Here is a 20,592-nt window from a genome sequence, read left to right as displayed (position 1 = left end):
ACCAGAGTGTTCTGGTAAACTCACAATACACTTTTAAGTTTAATCTGCATTTTTAACATTTTCTCCATCACTTTTTAAAATCTAGACAACTAACAACATAACAAATCAAGCCCCAGTTTGAAGTGTTTGTTGATTTCTAAGGAGTAAATGCTCACACTGAAAATTTGACAATTGACTCTTGGGAGCCAAAAACCAGTGGGCAAGATTAAAGAAGTCAACATGGAATGAGCAATATTGAAAAGTTAGCAATGGGGGAAGGGGGGCAGGAAGGGGGTGTTGCAGCAGCCTGAGATACTCCCTCGTCGTGCAAACCTGGGAACGCCACTGAACGCCCATTGCCTAGCCCTTGCCACTACTCGGTACTGTATCGAATCTAAGACGGAAGGTTACGAGTTTAAAAAATAAAAAGCGTGGTCTTTTGGAGACGCTTTAGGGGGTTTTTCTATTGGGGTCTGTGTGTGATTAGGACATAGTAGATGGCACCAGCTACAGAAGGAGCAAAGAACTACATTTATTTGCAGACAGTGACATGAGCAAATCATGTTAATGACCAGTTCCTGCCCAATTGATCAGATCAGCTGGTAGCTGATTTAATTCCGTAATTAGGGTGGCTGAAAACACTGGACTGACTCCTTTTTGATTCAGAGTTTTTGACTGCCTTGACCCAACCACTAACCCCAGTGGCTTTGCTGATGCGAGCTCTGAGAGAGTCCGTTGAGCACTACGGAACACATGGAGAATTCTGTGGTACCCATTTTGCTGAAAAATCTTAGAGATCAGTCCGTGTAGTGTGCAGGCATGAGGACTTCAGAAAATTATCCCAGAGGAGCTGGGGCTGCTGTAAATGAGAAAACAGTTCCAGAGACTGACCTCTTGGAATTGGAATCTCTAAATCATTTGAGAGTGTGATATCATCTAGTCCAACCTATGGAGCAGCTACCTGTCTCAGTGGGTAGAGAGGCCAGCCTAGAGTCAGGAAGACCTGAGTTCAAATCCAGCCCCCAGACAATTACCAACTGTGTGATCCTGGGCAAAGTCACTTACTTAACCCTGCTTGGCTCAGTTTCCTCATCTATACAATGAGCTAGAGAAGGAAATGACAAACCACTCGAGCATTTTCTTTTTTTTTTTTTTGCTGGAAAAACCCCATCTGGGATCACAAAGAGTCAACATGACTGAAACAATGCATGAAAAAGTCTAATCTATATATGAAAGGAATTCTGAATTGTTTACCACTTCAAAATACCAAAACAATTTATTTAGGAGAGGACTGAAATCTGTGAATCTGTGAGAAGAGACAACAGGGTCAGCGAAACTGTCAGGTCTCCACTCATCTAAATCTTTGAAGGGAATATGATAAGCTGGGTTTGGGTCAGCTTGCCATAGTTGTTAGAGTACTGAATTTGGAGTCAGGGAGACCTGGATTCAAATCCTGACTTAGACATTTACCAGCTGTGTCATCTGGGCAAGTCATTTAACCTTTTCCATAAAATGAGGGGATTAGCAAAGATGGCCTCTAAAATTCCCATCCAACTCTAAAGCCAAGATGCCATGATGCTAACCCTCTCTGTAAGGCTGTGCAAAGAACCTGGAATCTTGATGCCCTCCCTTTCTTCTATGACAAATCCAAAAGGGACTCTGGATGTATCTAGGTGTGGTTCTCCCCAAGACGTCCATGGAAATCTCTCTCATTTAAATTCTTATCAAGTGGGGCAGCTAGGAGGCTCAGTGGATTGAGAGCCAAAGTATAAAGATGGGAAGTCTTGGGTTCAAATCTAGCTGTGTGACCCTGGGCAAGTCACTGTAACCACCATTTCCTAGCCCTTAACACTCTTCTGCCTTGGAACCAATACACAGCATTGATCCTAGGACAGGAGGTAAGGGTTAAATCAATCAATCAATTCTCATTAAGATTCACTTAGTGAACAAAACACAGCAAACACAGTGTTTGCTGATCTCTCTAACCCAAGATTACCAAGGGACAGAGTGAGAACCACAGTGGCAGCCCCGCTATTTCCCCTACATCCTGCCACAATGCTGGCAAAGAGGCTTCAAAGCCACAACCCCCCAGCGTCTTGTTCCCTCAAAAGCCCCAGGAAATTGCTGACAACATCCTTGCTCCCCTGACCCCTGACCTCCTGCAGCCCTGGAACCTCAGGAGGGCTCCCCTCCCTGTCCTCTCCTTCCAGGGGCAGCGTAGAAATAACAGCCCATGTTTGTGCAGCTTGTTCCAGACACGTTTCTTAAAGTCCTTTCCAAATATGAACTTGGGATTATTTAACACTAGCTGCAACGGGAAATGGAATAGGAAGAGAGATGGACAGTGGAACCAAATATTAAAGTTAATCCACGGGAAAAAAAAAAAGACTTGTTGATTCTGAATATGCACTATAGCATCTCCTCCTTCATTTCCTTCCTTGCACATTTACATAAAATAACCTTTGCCTGCTTAGGTTATGATGATCTGAAACAACATTCCATTTAAACCCCACTAAATTGGATTTTTCTCACTGTAAATAAACCAGCCTTCAAAATCATTCAGTTTAAAAGTTAAATCAAACACGACTGAGGCTCAAATATGTAATTCAGAATCACAAGATCAACTTTAGGGCTAGATGAAGCTTTAGCCATCGGCTGGTCCAACACCCATATTTTCTGAATGAGGAAGTTGAGGACCAAAGATGGACCCAGAGATCAGAAACGATTTCCCCAAGGTCCTACGGGTGGGAAGTGAGAGAAATGGGATTCGGCTCAGTCTCCTGATGCCAGAAATAATGATTCTGCCTCCCTCCTCCCCTTTACAATGGACTTTCTCATTGATTTCCAAGTCTTGTGGACCCAGGTTATCTGAAGGAAGGTGCATTGTGAAATTCTTAAAACAAATTTAATTTTGTTTCATTTTAATTTTAAGGTGATTTCTACCAAATAGCCTTTGAGCCTCCTCCCATCATTTTATCTGGGATAATTCAGCTTTCTGTTTCTGGCTGAATAAGAAGTGCAAATGGCCCTCGTAATAAGAAGGGATGCCAAAGGAATGAGTTAGGAAATGTCAAGATAATAACAGCTCAAAACACAAGTGAATCAGAACTGATACATTTAAATAAATGTAGGAAGTTTTGAGTTTATCGTCTAGTCTTTGTGGTTTGATTCTAAAAGTCAGAGGACTTGGGTTCAAATCCCACATCCGTTGCTAACTTGGACAATTCATATAGCTTCCCTGGACCAGAATTTCCTCCTCTGTAAAATGAAGGGGTTGGACTGGATGGCTTCCTGGAAAGTCTCTTCTGGTTCTAGAGTGATAATAGTCAAATGATTTTAGAGGCAAATGTGTGGGGCTGAATGCTTTTACCATTTTGTTGTTATTGTTGTTATTCCTCCTTAATAAAAACAGTTCACATTTATGTAGCACCTCACATAATTTGAGGCAGGTAATTTGGATATAATTCCTCCCACTTTACAGATGAGGGAACCAAGTTCCAGAGGAGAAATTACTTTGCCCCTGATCACATAGTTAGAAAATGGCAGAGCTGGGATGAATCTCTCCTCAGTCCAAATCCTCCATAATACATCATTATACATTTTAAATCATATCATATCATATTATACTATATTAATGACATATTATAATTCTCTCTATGTATGTTTTATTTCCAATTAAATGATAAATTCCATGGGGGAAAGAATCATGCTTTGTAAACTTTCATCAACCCCAGCTCTGGGAACAGTGTAGGACTCTGTTTCCTGCCATAAAGGTTAGTTTTCTTAAAAGGTAAGGAAGCCAGGGGCAGCTAGATAACACAGTGGATTAAGAGCCATGCCTAGAGATGGAAGGTCCTGGGTTCAAATTTGGCCTCAGCCACTTCCAGGCTGTGTGACCTTAGACAAGTCATTTAACCCCCATTGCCTAGTCCTTACCACTCTTCTGCCTTGAAGCCAAGACACAGAATTGATTCTAAGATGGAAGGTAAAGATTTAAAAACAAAAAAGATATATACCACGACTGACTGGGTCTCAGTCACTAAGGGGCATGCAGATGGGGAGAAATGCTAAGGAAGTAAGAACAAAGAATGAGATTCCCAGTATTGGCCGTTAAATGGAATTTGTGGAAATAAGTATCAAGGCAAAGGGGTGAAAAACAAGGAGAGCCACCAGGAGCCCAGTGGTGTCTAGTCCTGGGTCTGTCCGTCTGTCCCTTCATCAGCTTTGTTTGACTTCAGACTTTGATTTATTTTGGCCTGGTCTAGAGAGACCCAAGGCTAGGTAGGACCTCCAGCTTCCTTGTCTACAGGTTCCATTGTACAGAGGGGAATTGTTGGGATCCCAGGATCTCCTAGTGCAAACATTCTGTGACTTCTGCCACTGCCACTGGGACAGATTAAGGAAGGGCTCTGAAGGGATTGTCCAGGATATAGCGGTCTCTGATCTTGTGCCTCTGGTCTTGATGGCCAAGCCCACAATGTATTATGTGCCAAAGACCTCTAACCAGACGACCTCATCACCAGGTGCACAAAGGATACACCAAGCAGCACAAACACAAAGATAACCAGACTCTACCGGTAGAGTGCCAAGATAAGGTCTCAATCATCTTTCTTGTTTCCCCTCAATCAATATTGATTAAGCACTTACTAGGTGCCAGGCGCTGTGCTAAGCCTTCCTATCAATACAGTCAAGCCTATATTATCTATATTATCAAGGCCACTTTTTAGGAACACTAGCCCAAGGACACGGACACACTGGGGGCAAAGTTGTGAATTGATCCAGCCCTTCTGGAGGACAATTTGGAATTTATGCCCAAAGGGCTATAAAACTCTGCGTACCCTTTGATCCTCTAATACCACCACTGGGTGCATCCCAGAGAGATAATTAAAAAGGGGAAAGGACCTGCCTGTGCAAAAATATTTATAGCAGCTCTTTTGGTGGTGGCGAAGAATTGGAAACTGAGGGGATGTCCATCCACGGTGGAATGGCTGAATAAATGGTGATGTGTGTTGGTGATGCAACACTGTTGTGTTAAAAGAAATGATAAACAAGATGATTTCAGAAAAAGCTGAAAGATCTTCATGAACGGATGCAGAAGGAAACGAGAACCAGGAGAACATTATACACAGTAACAGCAATACTGGACGATGATTATCAGTGAAAACTTGTTTACTCTCAGCAATGCAATGATCTGGGACAATTCTGAAAGACTTAGGATGGGGAAGGCTGTCCACCTCCAGAGAAAGAACTCTTGGAGCCAGATGGACGAAGATCAAAGAATACTATCTTTCACATCAACGTTTTAATGGTTTTATTTGGGGGTGGGGTTTGGTTTACACGAGTGTGCTCTTACAACAGTGACCAACATGGAAGTGTGTCTTGCATGATAATTAAAATTAAAAAAAATTTTAAAGGAATACTAGCCCAAGACCTCCTAGCTATTATTTATTGCCTAAAGGTAGCCTCAAAATAAGAGTAAGTCTGATTCTTTTCTTAGAATTGTTGTTCAGGCATTTTTCAGTCATGTCTGATTTTTTGTGACCTTATTTTAGCTCATAAGTGGGTGAGGCCAGATTTGAACTCAGGAAGACTCATCTTCCTGACTCCAGGTCCTAGTTCCTAATAATAATAATAATATAATCATAGCTAATATTTATTTGGGGCAATTAGGTGGCACAGTAGATAGAGTGCCAGACCTGGAGCCAGGAAAACTCATCTTCCTGAGATCAAATTTGGGCTCAAATTACTAGCTATGTGACTCTGGGCAAGTTGCCTAACCTTTTTTGCCTCAGTTTCCCCATATGTAAAAGGAGCTAGAGAAGAAAATGACAAACATCTCTAGTATCTTTGCCCAAAAAACTCCAAACAGATTCACAAAGAATCAGAAATGACAGGAAAAGGACTAAACAACAAAACATTTATACAGTGCTAAAACACTTTACAATGATCTCATTTGATCCTCATAAAAATCCTAGGAAGTAAGTACTATGATTATCCCCATTTTACAGATGAGGAAACTGAGGCAAACAGGGAATTAAGTGACTTGCCTCGAGTCACACAGCTAGTAAGTGTCTGAGCCAGGTCTTCCTGACTCTAGTTTCGGAGCTTTATCCACCGCAACACCTTAGATGGCCCCTTGGTAAGGCAAGGCATTGACAATGAGTAAATGAATAAAGGCACACGTACATTGGAGCTGTCCTTGAAGCCATAAGCCACTTGGTTCTCTTATCAACAACTGGGCTTCCTTGCCTCCCCCAATCCTGCGTGTGTAACTTGGAATAATAATCATATCTGCCCCATTTAACTCAGTCGTGGTAACACTAACCTGAGATGCTACCTGACAGACTACAAACACAGGTCGTTCTGAGAGCGCATCACCACATAGACTGTGGTGGGGATGCTTGGCAAGTTGTAGACATAGTGCCTAGCGGGCATCCGTCTCCCTTGCTCGGACCTTCAAATGCCCCTCACGTGGGTGATGCATTTTTAGCTCCTGACTCCTGATACTTCTGGAAAAGCTTTCACAGGGACTGAAGGGCACACAAACATGCTTATTATTACTACCTACTGAGCTGCGAAGCTTGGTGACTCAGAAGACGACTTTTTTGTTTTTGATGACCCTAGTCCCCTTGAAATGAAAACTTTGCATGGAAGAGGTTGCTTATATGGTAGTTTCTTGAGTGCTAGCATGAACTAATGGGAAGAGCATTAAACTTGAAGCAAAAACAATTAAATTTCAGTCTCACACTGGTTTGAATGGTGGCGCTGCTTTTTGGGACTAGATCTGCCTGCCGTGGGGTCAAGAAGATTCATCTTTGTGAATTCAATTTTTTGATATTTACTAATTTTATAATTAGTATAGTATAGTAATAATTACTAATATTTACTAAAAAAGATATTTACTAGCTGTGTAGTCCTGGGTAAGTCATTTAACTCTGCTTGCCTCCATTTCTTCATCTATAAAGTGATCTGGAGAAGGAAAAGGCAAATCATCCCAGTACCTTTGCCAATAAAACCCCAAATGGAGTCACAAAGAGTTGTGGATTTGACTGAAATGACTGAACAATAACAACAAGCCACTTTGTAATTATATGTTCCTGGACTTTACCTCCCTGGGTCTGGAGTTACTGTTCTATAGCAGAAAGAACACTTGATTTGAAGTCAAAGAACCTGGGATCAATCCATCCCCTAATATCGTTCATCTTCAGTTCTGGGAGAGGACCAATGACATCAGGGTGATGTATTTTGACTCAAGCATAAATTGGGTTTAGGTGAGGCAGGGTTGAATAGTCATCACCTCGCTTTCTTTTCTAGAGTCATCTAAGTCCAGTGGCAAGACAAGGGTGACCGGAGAGGGTTCTGGATGCAGCGGATGACCTTGGCTTCTTCAAGGTTGACCAAGCTCTAAGTTCTCTACAGTACCTGCTTCTGCTACCTTCATGGCTATTGGAACAAATTGTTCTCATCTGCCCCTTCCTCCAGGGAAGCTTTCATATCCTATGTGTTGGCTCTCCCTAGCTCACCAATGGGTTTGATATGGGTTGATTACCCTCAACCTGGTTTATCCCACCTGCCAATATGGTTTATCAGAGCGTGGCCACTGTGTGTGCTACAGCTTTTTGGAGCTACAGGCGAGAATTGAGTGGCAGGTGGATACCAAAGGAGGAAAAGCTGCCTAGAAAAGGACTTGGCAAGCCATTGCACCAGAGGTTCTAGTCTTCCCAGAACAGCCTGTACACCCCATCCTCTAATACTATGTGACTTTGAATGAATTATGTGGGAAAACTTTATTGCATCATTTGAACCAAGTTCTGCATGGTGGAGAAACCAGATGTATTGCTTAGAGAATAGATTTGTTTAATGCTCATCAGGACCTAGGTTGCACTGACCAGAAACTCAGTCAAATCTGAAGATTAGATTAATAGAATGAGTTTTTCCTTCTATACATCTTAAGAGCAACTTGTGTGTCTTATCTGGAAGCTGAATTCTATGTAATTCCCAACTTACAGACTCTCAAAAAGAGTGAGCTTTTCACCTCACTTTTTCACCTCTCCCATATGATGGATGATTTTTTATTTATTTTTAATCAATTTTCCATAGTTACATGATTCATGTTCTTTCTCTCCCCTTTTCTCCTCCCCCCTCCCAGAGCTGACAAACAATTCTACTGGGTTATATAGATGCATTATCACTTGATACCCATTTCCATATTATTCATTTTTGTAATAGAGTAATCCTTTAAAAACCAAAACCCCACACAAACAAGTGATAGATCATGCTTTCCTTCTGTGTTTCTGCTCCCACAGTTCTTTCTCTGGATGTGGATAGCATTCTTTCTCATAAGTCCCTCAGAATTGGAAGGTTTTTATTTTTATTGATTTTTTCAATTACACACCAAAACAATTTTTGACAAATGTTTTCTAACATTTTACAAATCATATTCTCTTCCTTTCTCTCTCTTCCCCTGCCCCCAGGCTATAACTAGTCTGATATAGATTATTCCAGTAGTTTCATGCAATGCCTATTTCCATATGGCTCATGCAAGGACAGATCTTTACAAGACAGTGTGGGGAAGGAAGAGAGCCAAAGTTAACTTTCCCAGTATTTTTTATCTCCTTCCCACTGCCTAGAGCTAGAGCAGGACAGTCAAAACCATGTCTTAAGTGGAACCTGGTAGCAGAGCATATTCCTTCCTACCTGAGGAATGCTTACAGGACGGATGACTTCATAAACCTTTTTCTAAGTTACTTTCAGTCTGGGATTTGTTCTTAGACAATAATTACTTACCCTCCTTGGTCCTCAACCTTTATCAAGCACTTACTATATGCCAAGCACAGTACTAAATGCTGGTAAAGTAAAATGGGGGTAGGGAGGGTTGGACTAAGGCTCTTTGGGGTGCTTTCTAGCTCTAAATCTATGACTTATGCTAAATTATGCACTTTCTCAATTTATAAAAGGAAAAGCTTAGCCTCAATGATATCTAAGGTTCTTTACAGTTCTGGTATAGTCTATGGTATCAGACAAAGGGACCAAATCTATGTCCCTAAGGGAAAAAATGGGTTCGATTTCTCATTTACTTCTAATAGTTTGCCAGTTCTAAGGTTCTTTTAACCTTGGAGAGCAGGATGTAGAAGTTGGGGGCCTCGGACATTCAGTGGTGTCTTGTGTTGGCTCCGTGAGTAGCTATTAATAATATATTTATAGTTTATGGGGTTTGATTACTTTGTAGAGAGCAAGGGAAAGAGGAAAAAGTATACGCAAAGTAAAATCAATACAAATAAAAATAGTTCCCCATAGAAGCTTGCTTTGAATGACTTACTGCTAGACCTCGATGAAGGTCTTTGGTGGGATGAGGAAAGACTAAATAAATATATTGTAGGACAACAGCAGGGAAGGAGAATAAGATATGGGAGGATTTGCTGAGAAGATCAGTCCTTTGGGATTATAGAACCAGCCTTGTTGCTTGCCTCCATTTCTAATTGGTAGAATTTCTGTTTCATGTGAATGGACTGGAATGGAGGAAGTCATGAGTTTCTGTAGGAAAATCAGTTTGAGCGTAACATTTTATTTTTAATTTTAATAGTGGCACAGTCACAGAACCCAGAACCTGACCTGGAGGCTGTAGTAGAGGTTTTAGGACCCTGGGAGAAATTCCTATTCATGGAATGTCAGCATTTGGAAGAGACCTTAGAAATCATTTCTTGCCAGTCCTTCATTTTGTACATGAGGGAATTGAGGCCCAGAGACACCAAGTGATTTACATTCTGACACAATTTGTTATTTCCTTAGAAACTGGGGTCTAGAGGGATCAAGTGACTCAGCCAAAATCACTTAGTAAGTGTCATCACGGGGACTTGAAACAGGGAAGGGTTGAACATTTGTACAATTGTTATCTCATTTGATCCTCACAACAACCCTGGAGATACAAATGGGGAAACTGAGGCAAATGGAAGTTAAGTGACTTTATGAGGGTCATGGAGCTAGTAAGTGTCCAAGGTTAGATTTGAACTCTGGTTTTTCTGTCTCCAAGTTTAGGGTTCTATCTACTGGGCTACCATCTACCTCTTCCATTTTTGTTATTGAGTCATTTCAGCTCTTTGTGATACCATTTGGATTTTTCTTGGCAAATATACTAGAGTGGTTTGTTGTTTCCTTCTCTAGCTCATTTTACTGGTAATGAGCTGAGGCAAACAGGGTTAAGTGACTTGCCCAAGGTCACACAATCAGTAAATGTCTCATACCAGATTTGAGTCTTCCTGATTCTAAGCCCAGTGCTTTATATCCAGGACAGGCCTATATAATAATTCTCATTTCCTGTATTTCCTGGTGACATAGGATGTCACCTGCTGATGACATAGGAAAATACATTTAGAATGAACTTTCCCCATACAAATATTATCAGTGGTAACTGGGTATAGGTGAATTTAAATAATTAGTACTCTTTTTGGGTAGAGTTAGGAAGATGTAGGTAGGACAATATTACTATCTCTAGATATTTAAAATACTGTCACATGTAAAAAGGATTAGACTTGTACTGTTTGCCTCTATAGGAGCAAGGGGAATATGTGCCTCCTACAGCTTGGTGATTATTTTACTTACTTTGCATATATTTTACAATTGCTAATATATTTTACACATTGTTTCCCCCGGAAAAATGGAAATTAAGGCGAAGATTATTATTATTATTATTATTATTATTTTATCCATGGCACCTGGAAATAGTGCCTGGAACATAACTGGTGCTCAACAAACACTTGCTGATTAACTGATTGGATATGATGTGGCCTCCTATGCCCACGATCTGGTTTCTCAATGCTCTTTGGGTGACTGCCATTTAAATTCTTCAGATAATATGACATTCCATGATTCATAGTCTCATATCATCATTGAATGAATACCAATACTACAAATGAGCCTCTGTTTCAGGGAGAAATCTGGGATTGTTAAAAAGTACTGGATAGGGGGCAGCTGGGTGGCTCAGTGGATTGAGAATCTGACCTAGAGACAGGAGGTCCTAAATTCAACTCTGGCCTCAGACACTTCCTAGCTGTGTGACCCTGGGTAAGTCACTTAAACCCCATTGCCTAGCCCTTACCACTCTTCTGCCTTGGAACCAATTCACAGTATTGATCTTAAGATGGAAAATAAGGGTTTAAAAAAAAAAGTACTAGAAGGGGGCAATTAGGTAATTTAGTAGATTAAGGACTAGGCCTGGAGACAGGAGGGTTTTCAGTTTAAATATGGCCTCAGACACTTCTCAACTGTGTGAAATGGGCAAGTCACTTAAACCCCTTGCCCAGCCCTTTCCTATCTTCTGCCTTGGAACTAATATATAGTATTGATTCTAAGACAGAAAGTAAGGGCTTAAAAAAATGGTGCTGGACCAATTCCCAAAGGCAACTGAGCCTGTTATCTTTCTCCTACTACTTAATTCTGAATGCAGTTCATTTTCCATTTCCAATGTCTGTACTGAATTTGTGCACATGATAGACTAGCCTTGTGAGTTGTTTATCAACTACCCAGCTGAAACAATAAGCATCTTTTGTTTAATTACTTTTTCTACTGAATCTCAAATATACCACTCTGGGACCTAATATATGATAGCTGAGGACTGGAATCGTATATGTGAAAGATAGGATTTGGTTATTTAGATCAGTGGTGTCAAAGTCAAATTGAAATGGGAGCCCAGATGGCTCAGTGGATTGAGAGCCTGAGAGGTGGAGTCAAGATGGCAGAGTAGAGGCACAGAAAGCTCAAACCTATCTAAAAATTCTCTCCAACTAACCTTAAAATAATGCTTCGAAATGAATACTGGAGTGACAGAATATCAAAGTGAAGCAATTTTCCTGCAGATAACAACTTGGAAGGTAGGCAGAGAAAGTCTTATTCAGTGGGGGAAGAGGGTAGTGCAGTTCACAGCCAAGGCTTCACTAAGGAGTATCAGCACAAGTCAACAGCAAGCCTGCTCACCCACCATCTACAGCTCTTGGTTCTGAACCTGGGCCCAAGCCAACTTTCAAGACCCTGAGACTGCCTAAACCAACAGTAGAGCAACCTACAGCCACCTCTTGAAGTTCCAAGCCCTTATGTAAGCCTCCAATGAGGCCCCTAGAAAAGAGATCCAGGAGATACAATTTGAGAATTATTGGACTTCTTGAAAGCCATGGGTTTTTTTTTATAAAGTCTAGACATCATATTACAAGAAATTAACAAAGAAAAGTGCCCTGATAATCTTAAACAGAGTATAAAATAGAAATTGAAAGACTCCACCAATCACCTCCTGAAATAAATCCCCAAATGTCAACTCCCAGGCATATTATAGTCAAATTCAAGAGCTCCCAGATCAAGGAGAAAAAGCTGCAAGCAACTAGAGAGAAACAATACAAATATTATGGAGCCATAGGGAGAATTACATAGGTTTTAACAGCTTCCACATTAAAGGATTGGAAGGCTTGGAATTTGATATTCTGGAAGGCAAAGGAACTAGGTTTATGACCCAGAATCACCCATCCAGCAAAACTGAATATATTCTTTCAGGATTTTCAAGCATTCTTGATTAAAAAGTCAGACCTAAACAGAAAAGTTGATGATCAAATACAAAGCTCAAGAGAGCCATAAAATGGTAAACAAGAAAGAAAAAATTTAAGTGATTCAATAAGTGCAAACTGTTTATATTGCTACAAGGAAAAATGATACTCTTAAGTCTTAAATTTTTTATCAGTATTAGAGCAGTTAGAAGGAGAATGCATAGACAGAGTATGAGGGAGTAAGTTGATTAGGATGACATGAAATTCAAAAAAGCCCCAAGGGTTGAAAATGAGGATTGCACTGAGACAAAAAGGAAAGAAGAGGTAGAATGAGGTAAATTAGTAAAATTGAAAGTATGAGAACCATTGAACTAATAAGTAAGACTAAGAGTTGGTTTTATGAGAAAACAAATAAAATAGATATGGTATTGATTAATTTGATTTAAAAAAGGAAAGAAGACAATCAAATTACCAGTATCAAAAATGAAAAGGTTGAATTCACCATCAATGAAGGGGAAATTCAAGCAATAATTAGAAGCTATTTTGCTCAATTATATGCCATTAAATCTGACAATCTAAGTGAAATGGATGAATATTTACAAAAAATATAAATTGCCCAGATTAACAAAAGAGAAGATGGAATCTTTAAATAATCCCATCTCAGGAAAAAAAATTGAATGGACCTGATCTTCTGTTTCTAGTCTGGGCATTAATGAATTTGTCTTATAATTTTATTTCTCTATTTTTTATCTTCCTAGCTTAGGCATTAGTATCATATTTGTATCTTAAAAAGAATGAATTTCCTAAGAAAAAATCCCCAGAGTCAGATGGATTTATAAGTGAATTCTATCAAATATTTAAAGAATAATTAATCTCAATACTATATAAATTATGCAGGAAAATAGGCAGAGAAGGAAACCCACCCAATTATTTTTATAACACAAATATGGTACTGTTATCTAGGAGGAACAAAAACAGAGAAAGAAAATTATAAGCCAATTTAATTAATGAAAATGGAGCAAAAATTTTTAAATAAGATGCTAGCAAGGAGACTACACCAACATATAATAAAAACCATTCACTATGACCAGGTGGAATTGAAACCTGTAATACGGGTCTGGTTTAATATTAAAAAGACTATGAACATAATTGACCATATCAATAACCAAACTAACAGAAATCACGTGACTATCTCAATAGATACAGGGAAAGTCTTTGACAAAATACAATACCCATTCCTATTAAAAACACTAGAAAGTGGAGGCAGCTGGGTGGTTCAGTGGATTGATAGCCAGGCCTAAAGACGGGAGGTCCTAGGTTCAAATCTGGCCTCAGACACTACCTAGCTATGTGACCCTGGACAAGTCACTTGACCCCCATTGCCTAGCCCTTACCACTCTTCTGCCTTGGAACCAATACACAGTACTGATTACAAGATGGAAGATAAGGGTTTAAAAAAAAACACTAGAAAGTATAGAAATAAATGGATCATTTCTTAAAATAAGTAATATCTACCTTAAAACCATCAGCAAGTATCATCTACAATGAGGCTAAGTTAGAAGCTTTCCCAATAAGATCAGGAGTGAAGCAATAGGATGCCATCATCATCACTATTATTTAATACTATATTAAAAATGCTAGCTTTAGCAATAAGAAAAGAAAAACTGAATATAAAGTAGGCAATTAGGAAACTAAACTATTACTCTTTGCAGATGATATGATAGTATACTTAGAGAATCCTAGAGATGCAACTAAAAACTAGTTGAAATAACATTTGTAAAAAGATGCAGGATACAAAATAAATACACATAAACCATCAGCATTTTTACATATTACCAAAAAAAGTCCAGTAGCAAGAAAAAAATTCCATTTAAAATCACTTTAAACAGTATAAAATACCTGGGAATCTAATTACCAAAACAAACTCAGGAATTATATGAACACAATTTACAAAACACTTTAAACACAAATAAAGTCAATTTGAAAAATATTAATTGTTCATGGGTTGGCAGAGAGAATATAATAAAGAGGATAATTCTACCTAAATTAATTTACTTATAAACAATCAAACTACCAAATAATTACTTTATAGAACTAGAAAAAATAATAACAAAATTCATATGGAAGAGCAAAAGGTCAAAAATATCAAGGGAATTAATAGTAAAAAAAATATATGAAGGAAGGTAGACTAACAGTAACAGATTTCAAACTGTACCACAAAATAGTAATCATCAAAACAGTCTGGCCCTGGCTAAGAAACAGAATGGCAGATCAATGTAATAGATTGGATACACAATATACAGGGGCAAATGACCATATCTACCTTGTGCTTGATAAAACCAAAGACCCTAGCTTTTAGAATAAGAATTTACTGTTTAACAAAAACTGCTGGGAAAATTGGAAAACAATATGGCAGAAACTAAGTATAGACTAATATCTCACACTCTATCCCAAGATAAGGTCAAAATGAGTATATGATTTAGATATATAGAGTGATGCCATGAGTTCAAATCAAACTCCCTTGGCCTAGAATTTTCAGACTCTTCAGTCTTTCATTTCTAGAAATCAAGGACAATATTTTCCTTTCTCCTGTCCCATGGGTAACTCATTAAGATTATATATAACATGATTTTTCTTTTTCTTTTTTTTAATTTTAATTTTCAGTTCCAAATTTTCTCCTTCCTACCACCTCCTTCTCCACATCTTGAGATGGGAAGAAATATGATGTTTATCATACATATGAAGTCTAAGACAACATATAGCATGCAGAGAGGCTGCCACCTTGCTCTCTGGTTCATGTTTCAGTTAAATCACAGGCCCTAACTATGTGACCATTATTGGGTAAAGCATGAAACTGAATTGAAGTGCAAACATAAGAACATAGTCCTGTGGTTTTCATGAAGCCTCAACTGTATTCATATCTTGACTATTCCTCAACCTAGTTGTGTGATGCCGTGTCATCTCTTCACTGGTCGAAGACTTACCCATCCTTTAAATCCCAATTCCAAAACCAACTCCTCCACCAAGTCTCCCTGAACCCCTCCTTCCCTCAGTGATAACTTTTATTTTGTACTTGTATATTGTATTTATCATGTAATGTTTTTATTGTTGTTGTCTGTGTTGTATTACCATCTCATAAATCCTTAAGGGCAGGACAAATGTAGTATAATATTTGTTAGCTAATTAATCTGTGTCCTATCTAAATGTAGCATATTCTCTCCCCTTAACCCCCACCCCCACCCCTCACCTAGCACAGTGCTCCTTACACAGTAGGCACTTAATAAAAGGTTACTGTGTTGAATTGAAATTAATTGGGAGATAGTTTAAATTTAAGGATTGGGTTAGGGACTTGAGCCAGATGACCTCAGAACACCCTATGAACAGTTCTTCCCTTATTGTAAAACATATCCATGATTATAAATTCTTCTGGGGAATCAACTTTTCATATTTGTTACCTTTTCATTTTTAGGTTACCTGTTTAAGCCATACATTTGTTGTCATCAGCTGGTTCTTTTCATCCTAGGGAAATAAGGAAAAGACCATGACAATTAAAACAAAGAACCTTCCATGAGGTTATTATTTTGCTAAGATTTCCTTCTACTTAAATGGTATCTTTGGAAGTGTCTCGAATACTCCACAGAAATAGTCATTTCATTCATTCTCAGTAGTTTGCCAGCTACAAAGGGGTGCTTGAGTTTGAGGTGGTGCACAGAAGCTCTTGATGAGATTGGCCACTGATTACCAGGTCAAGCAAATTTTACATATAAAAGTTGCCTCCATCAATGTTTATCTGAAGTTGATATCCAGGATGACACTTTAATTGGTACTGAGGTAGGAGGTAGCTACTTGGTTGACTCAAGAAGCACTATGGATGGAGGAAAGGGGAAGAAAGTTTCTGAAGAACAGGGACAAGTTAAATGGTGCATTCCAGAAGAGGGCAATCAAGATGTTAAAAGGGGCTTGGACACCATGCTATACAAGGATTAGCTAAAGGAATCAGGGCTATTTAATCTAGAAAGGAGAAAACTTAAGGAGAAGACATAACTGTCTTGACGTAACTGAAGAGTTATCACATGTATTGAACTTGGCTCTAGATGGCAAAATTAAGGGCAGTGGATGGAGCTTTAGGCTCAACAGAAGGAGAATTCTGACAATGAGATCTGTCCAAAAATGGAATGGACCTTAGTTCTTCCTTACTGGAAGTTTGTAAGCCAAAGGTGAATAACTTCTTGTCAGAGAAATTATATTTTTGCCCACAAAAAGGTTGTTGATATAATTTTTTTTCCAATTCTGAGATTCTGCAATTCAGGACTTTGAGGTACAGAAATATGGTGGCATTAGGCTAGTAAGTAATCAGGAGACACTTATATCAGATGGCAAAAAGATGAACCTGGGATTTGGGGAAGCTGAGTGAAGGGACTTTAAGCATTTAGTCAATTAAGGATTATCAGTTTCCCTAGAGTTGTTAATATATTGAAGATAAGGATTTAGTGTGTGGACAGATGATCAAATCTCTACAGGTATTTGTTATAGAAATCCACAATGAGTAGATATTCCAGATTTAGCAGTAATTTCAAGGAAAAGAGGTATTCTTTTAACAAGGTTTTGCCAAAGGAATATCCTCTGTTAGACCTTGTATTTCAATTTGGAGTTCAGAAAAGATGGTCCTCATCATTATAGAGGAAAGCAAAGATATAGGTCAGTGTGTTCATTGAGTGAGATGAGGTCTTAATTAAGGGTTCCTTGAAGATGAGACATAGGGCTTGAAGGGTTATTAGTAGTATTCTTACTTTCTAGAACAATAACTCTAGCCAAGTTGGGGCCCTCCTGAAATCTAGTGCTCTTTGTATCATCTGCCCTAAAACAGGAAAAATGTAAATGTTTCCATATTTTTCTCTGCTCTTCCTTTTGGACTCATCCTTAATAATAAAAGTATGGGGGGAGGGATTAGGTTATGATGGGATTTGATCCTAACACAGCAGAATTAATGATGCTGGGAAGAATAGCAATTATCCTAGGCTGGGTCAATTCCAATGGTTAGTCACCCTCTTCTGTTCCCTGCCTTCAATTCCTTTAGGAAATCTGGTACAAGTTAGCCCTTGGTCATATATTTAGAGCTGGAAGGGACCCTATAGATCATGATATAGATGAGTAAATAACCCATTTTATAGTTGAATAAGCCCAGAAAATTTAAGTGATTTGACTACTGTCACATAAAGAGTAAGGAACAGAGCCAAAATTTGAACCCAGGTACTTAAAGTCCAAATCTATTATTCTTTTCATTACACCCTCATTGGATAATTTCCAATGTTGTGCTTTGTCCCCAAACAACTCACTGATTTCAATTTTACTTCCACAAGACTTCTCACTTTTTCCTTTCAAGAATTCTAGTGAGCCTTCCTCTCACAATTTATTTATCTTAATGAGACAACCAGGTTAAATAATTTATTTTTTGGGTGTGGGAGTATGGGTGTGGGGTTACAGAAAGATTTCTAGTGATGGTTACTTACCACATCTACTAACTGAGAAATTTTTAATCCAAAATATACTTTTATGGTGTCATTGGCATTCAATACAGGGCGAACCCATTTCTGGTACCCTTGAAATAACTTCTTCAGGAGGGCATCTTCAGTTTCTGCTATTGAACTGAACCCTAGAGAAGCTATAAGAACAAAGAAAGATTCATATATAAAGCATTTATTCATATATAAAGCATGATACTGGGGTTAGCATTAAAAACTTTTATAAGGAAAAGGATTATGGTGGACAAGAACTTGCTGAATGCTATCTTAATAATTACTTTGTGAATCAAACTTCCTCTGATATTGCTCTGACTTGTGGAGGCAACTGACCTTTCAAAGGCTGACCTCAAGCTTTGGTTCCTGCCACTAAGCTAGAAAGGTTTCAGTAAAGATTCACTCATGGTTGGTGCTTCTGACATCTGAAGTCCAGACCCCAGAAACTCATCAGCAGAAGGTTGGCTTCCAGGAGATGAATTTTTCCAGTCAAAATCTCTCAAAATTATAATCTACCAAGGCAGGGTCCTGCTCTTAACTTTTAAAAAAATATCATAAACCCCTTTGGCAGTCTAGTGAGGTCCATAGGTCTCCTTTGAATAAGGTTTTAAATAGTTGAAAGAAATGCTAAATTTCAGTTAGAGATCAGCAAAAATAAAGATGTAATTTTTTCCCCATCTGAGTTCTTGGACACCCTGAAATCTATCCATAAACCATGCACCAAAAGTTAAAAAACCCTGTTCTAATCTGCAGGGATCTAGGAGAAAAATCCACAAGCAAAGGACAAACTATGTGAGTAAAAACACCGAGGAAAAGCAACTGCTTGACTATAGGGGTGGAGGGGCTATGACGGAGGAGAGACTATAAATGAACACTCTAATGCAAATAACAACAACATGGAAATGGGTTCTAATCAAGAACACTTGTGATACCCAGTGGAATCACGTGTCGGCTATGGGATGGGGGGGGGGGGGGGAAGAAAATGATCTTTGTCTCCAATGAATAATGCTCAGAAATTACCAAATAAAATAATGTTATAAAAAAAAAACCTGTTCTAAGGTATAGTAGCTGTGCAAATTAAGACACTCATTTTTTGAAATATGGAAATTCAAATAGTCAGTCAGTTAATAAACATTTATTAAGCACTGTGAATTTTAGATTTACTCCACCCTGCTTAGTCTCACAAAACAGGAATGTCTACACCCTTACTTAAGGATTAAGTATTGAGAAGGATGGCCTATGACAGATATGTGCTAGCAAATGACAAATCAGAAACAACTGACAGACCCCTGGGCTGTCCTAAGTCAAGCTTAAGCTACCATTGGTACATGTGAGACACAGGAAAGTGATGTAAAAACGGTTTATATATTTGGCATCACTTCCTCTCTCTGGCCTCTTTTCACAGAGAGGTGGTTCTGGCAGCAGCATGCTGAGCATCTTGGAATCTTGGTGTGGTGGCAGCTATTGTCCAGGTTTGGCAGTAAGAGTCCTTGACACACTACTGGGGAAGCTTAGTAACCTGGTTCAAGTGAGGCGTCTTCTCTGAGCTCTCTCAGAGTTTAGACTGATTCTTTTCTCCTTTACCTTCCAAAACACTATCCTCTTAGGAAAGCCTCTAATCTTCTGAAAAGACCTCATGGTCGAGGTCTCTTTGAAGTCTCCCTGGCACAGGCCAGGCAGGAGAAATCCTATACCCTTTCCCTCTCTCTTCTCCTTAATTTCTTCCCTCTATATTAATTAAACCACCATAAAATTTCCAAAATGACTTGGGTGTTTTTGTTTGGGATTCCTTCCCTGGTGACCAATTAAATTTAGATTAAGTCACAACCCTAAAATTTCCCCTTGCAGCACCTACTATGTGCTATATGCACTGTGCTAATTTCTGGGCATTCAAAGAAAAGGAAAAGATAGTCCCTACTCTCAAGAGAGTCAGCCTTGTGTCCTTAATCAGGCATAAGAGATGTGTCATGTACTTCCTGAGACTTGGGAGAACTTTGGTGAGAGAACTGAAGTTGATAGAAACCATAATGCAAGAAGAATGCACCTTGGTGTATCCCTGAGTTTGAGATGCAATGCTGAGAAAGCACCTGCATCTTGTGAATCTTAAAACTGCTCAGACTCTACCTTAGAACATTTGGTTAAGACTATTCCCTTATTGTAACAATGGAGGTACTTGATCAGGAATGTATTGGGAATTTTAACATTACTCCACCCATACTTAGGAATACTTTAGGGGAAGATAAAGTTGTAAACTCCTGATGGAACAATGAAAAAGTCCCTAACTCATACTTATAGTAAAGCTAGAACCTTAAGCTAGGTCTATTTTTAGATCTAATACAAAAGGGTGCTAAGTACCTATAAAGGTTAAATTAATCACTAAAAGGTCAAGCAATTTACAAAAGGCAAGCTTAACAAAAGAGGTGTGAAGTTTTAGTCTACCCAGAGAAGGTGAGAACTAAAGAGTGGTGAGAACTAAGAATGGGCAGTCCTGGGAAAAACTCTACTGTGATTGATAGATGTGAAAATTTAGGGGAGGTGACACAAGAGAAAATTTCTTTAAAAGGAAGGGG

At 38.9% G+C, this 20,592-nt stretch overlaps 1 protein-coding gene across 1 annotated transcript in view; it reads right to left on the bottom strand.

Moving 5' to 3' along the window:
- The window catches only part of CHRNB3 (cholinergic receptor nicotinic beta 3 subunit), a 55,411-nt gene that overhangs the window by 17,868 nt on the left and 16,951 nt on the right, over positions 1-20,592 (bottom strand). Inside the window, exons 2-3 of the mRNA XM_007476412.2 lie at positions 18,017-18,168; positions 15,981-16,025 (exon numbers count right to left, since the gene is read on the bottom strand). Coding sequence (XP_007476474.1) covers positions 15,981-16,025; positions 18,017-18,168 — 197 coding nt within the window. The remainder of the gene's footprint in view (positions 1-15,980; positions 16,026-18,016; positions 18,169-20,592) is intronic.

The sequence above is a fragment of the Monodelphis domestica genome, chromosome 1 (genome assembly GCF_027887165.1).
Source record: "Monodelphis domestica isolate mMonDom1 chromosome 1, mMonDom1.pri, whole genome shotgun sequence".
NCBI classification, from domain to species: Eukaryota; Metazoa; Chordata; class Mammalia; order Didelphimorphia; family Didelphidae; genus Monodelphis; species Monodelphis domestica.
This window is presented reverse-complemented; position numbering and strand designations above follow the sequence as displayed.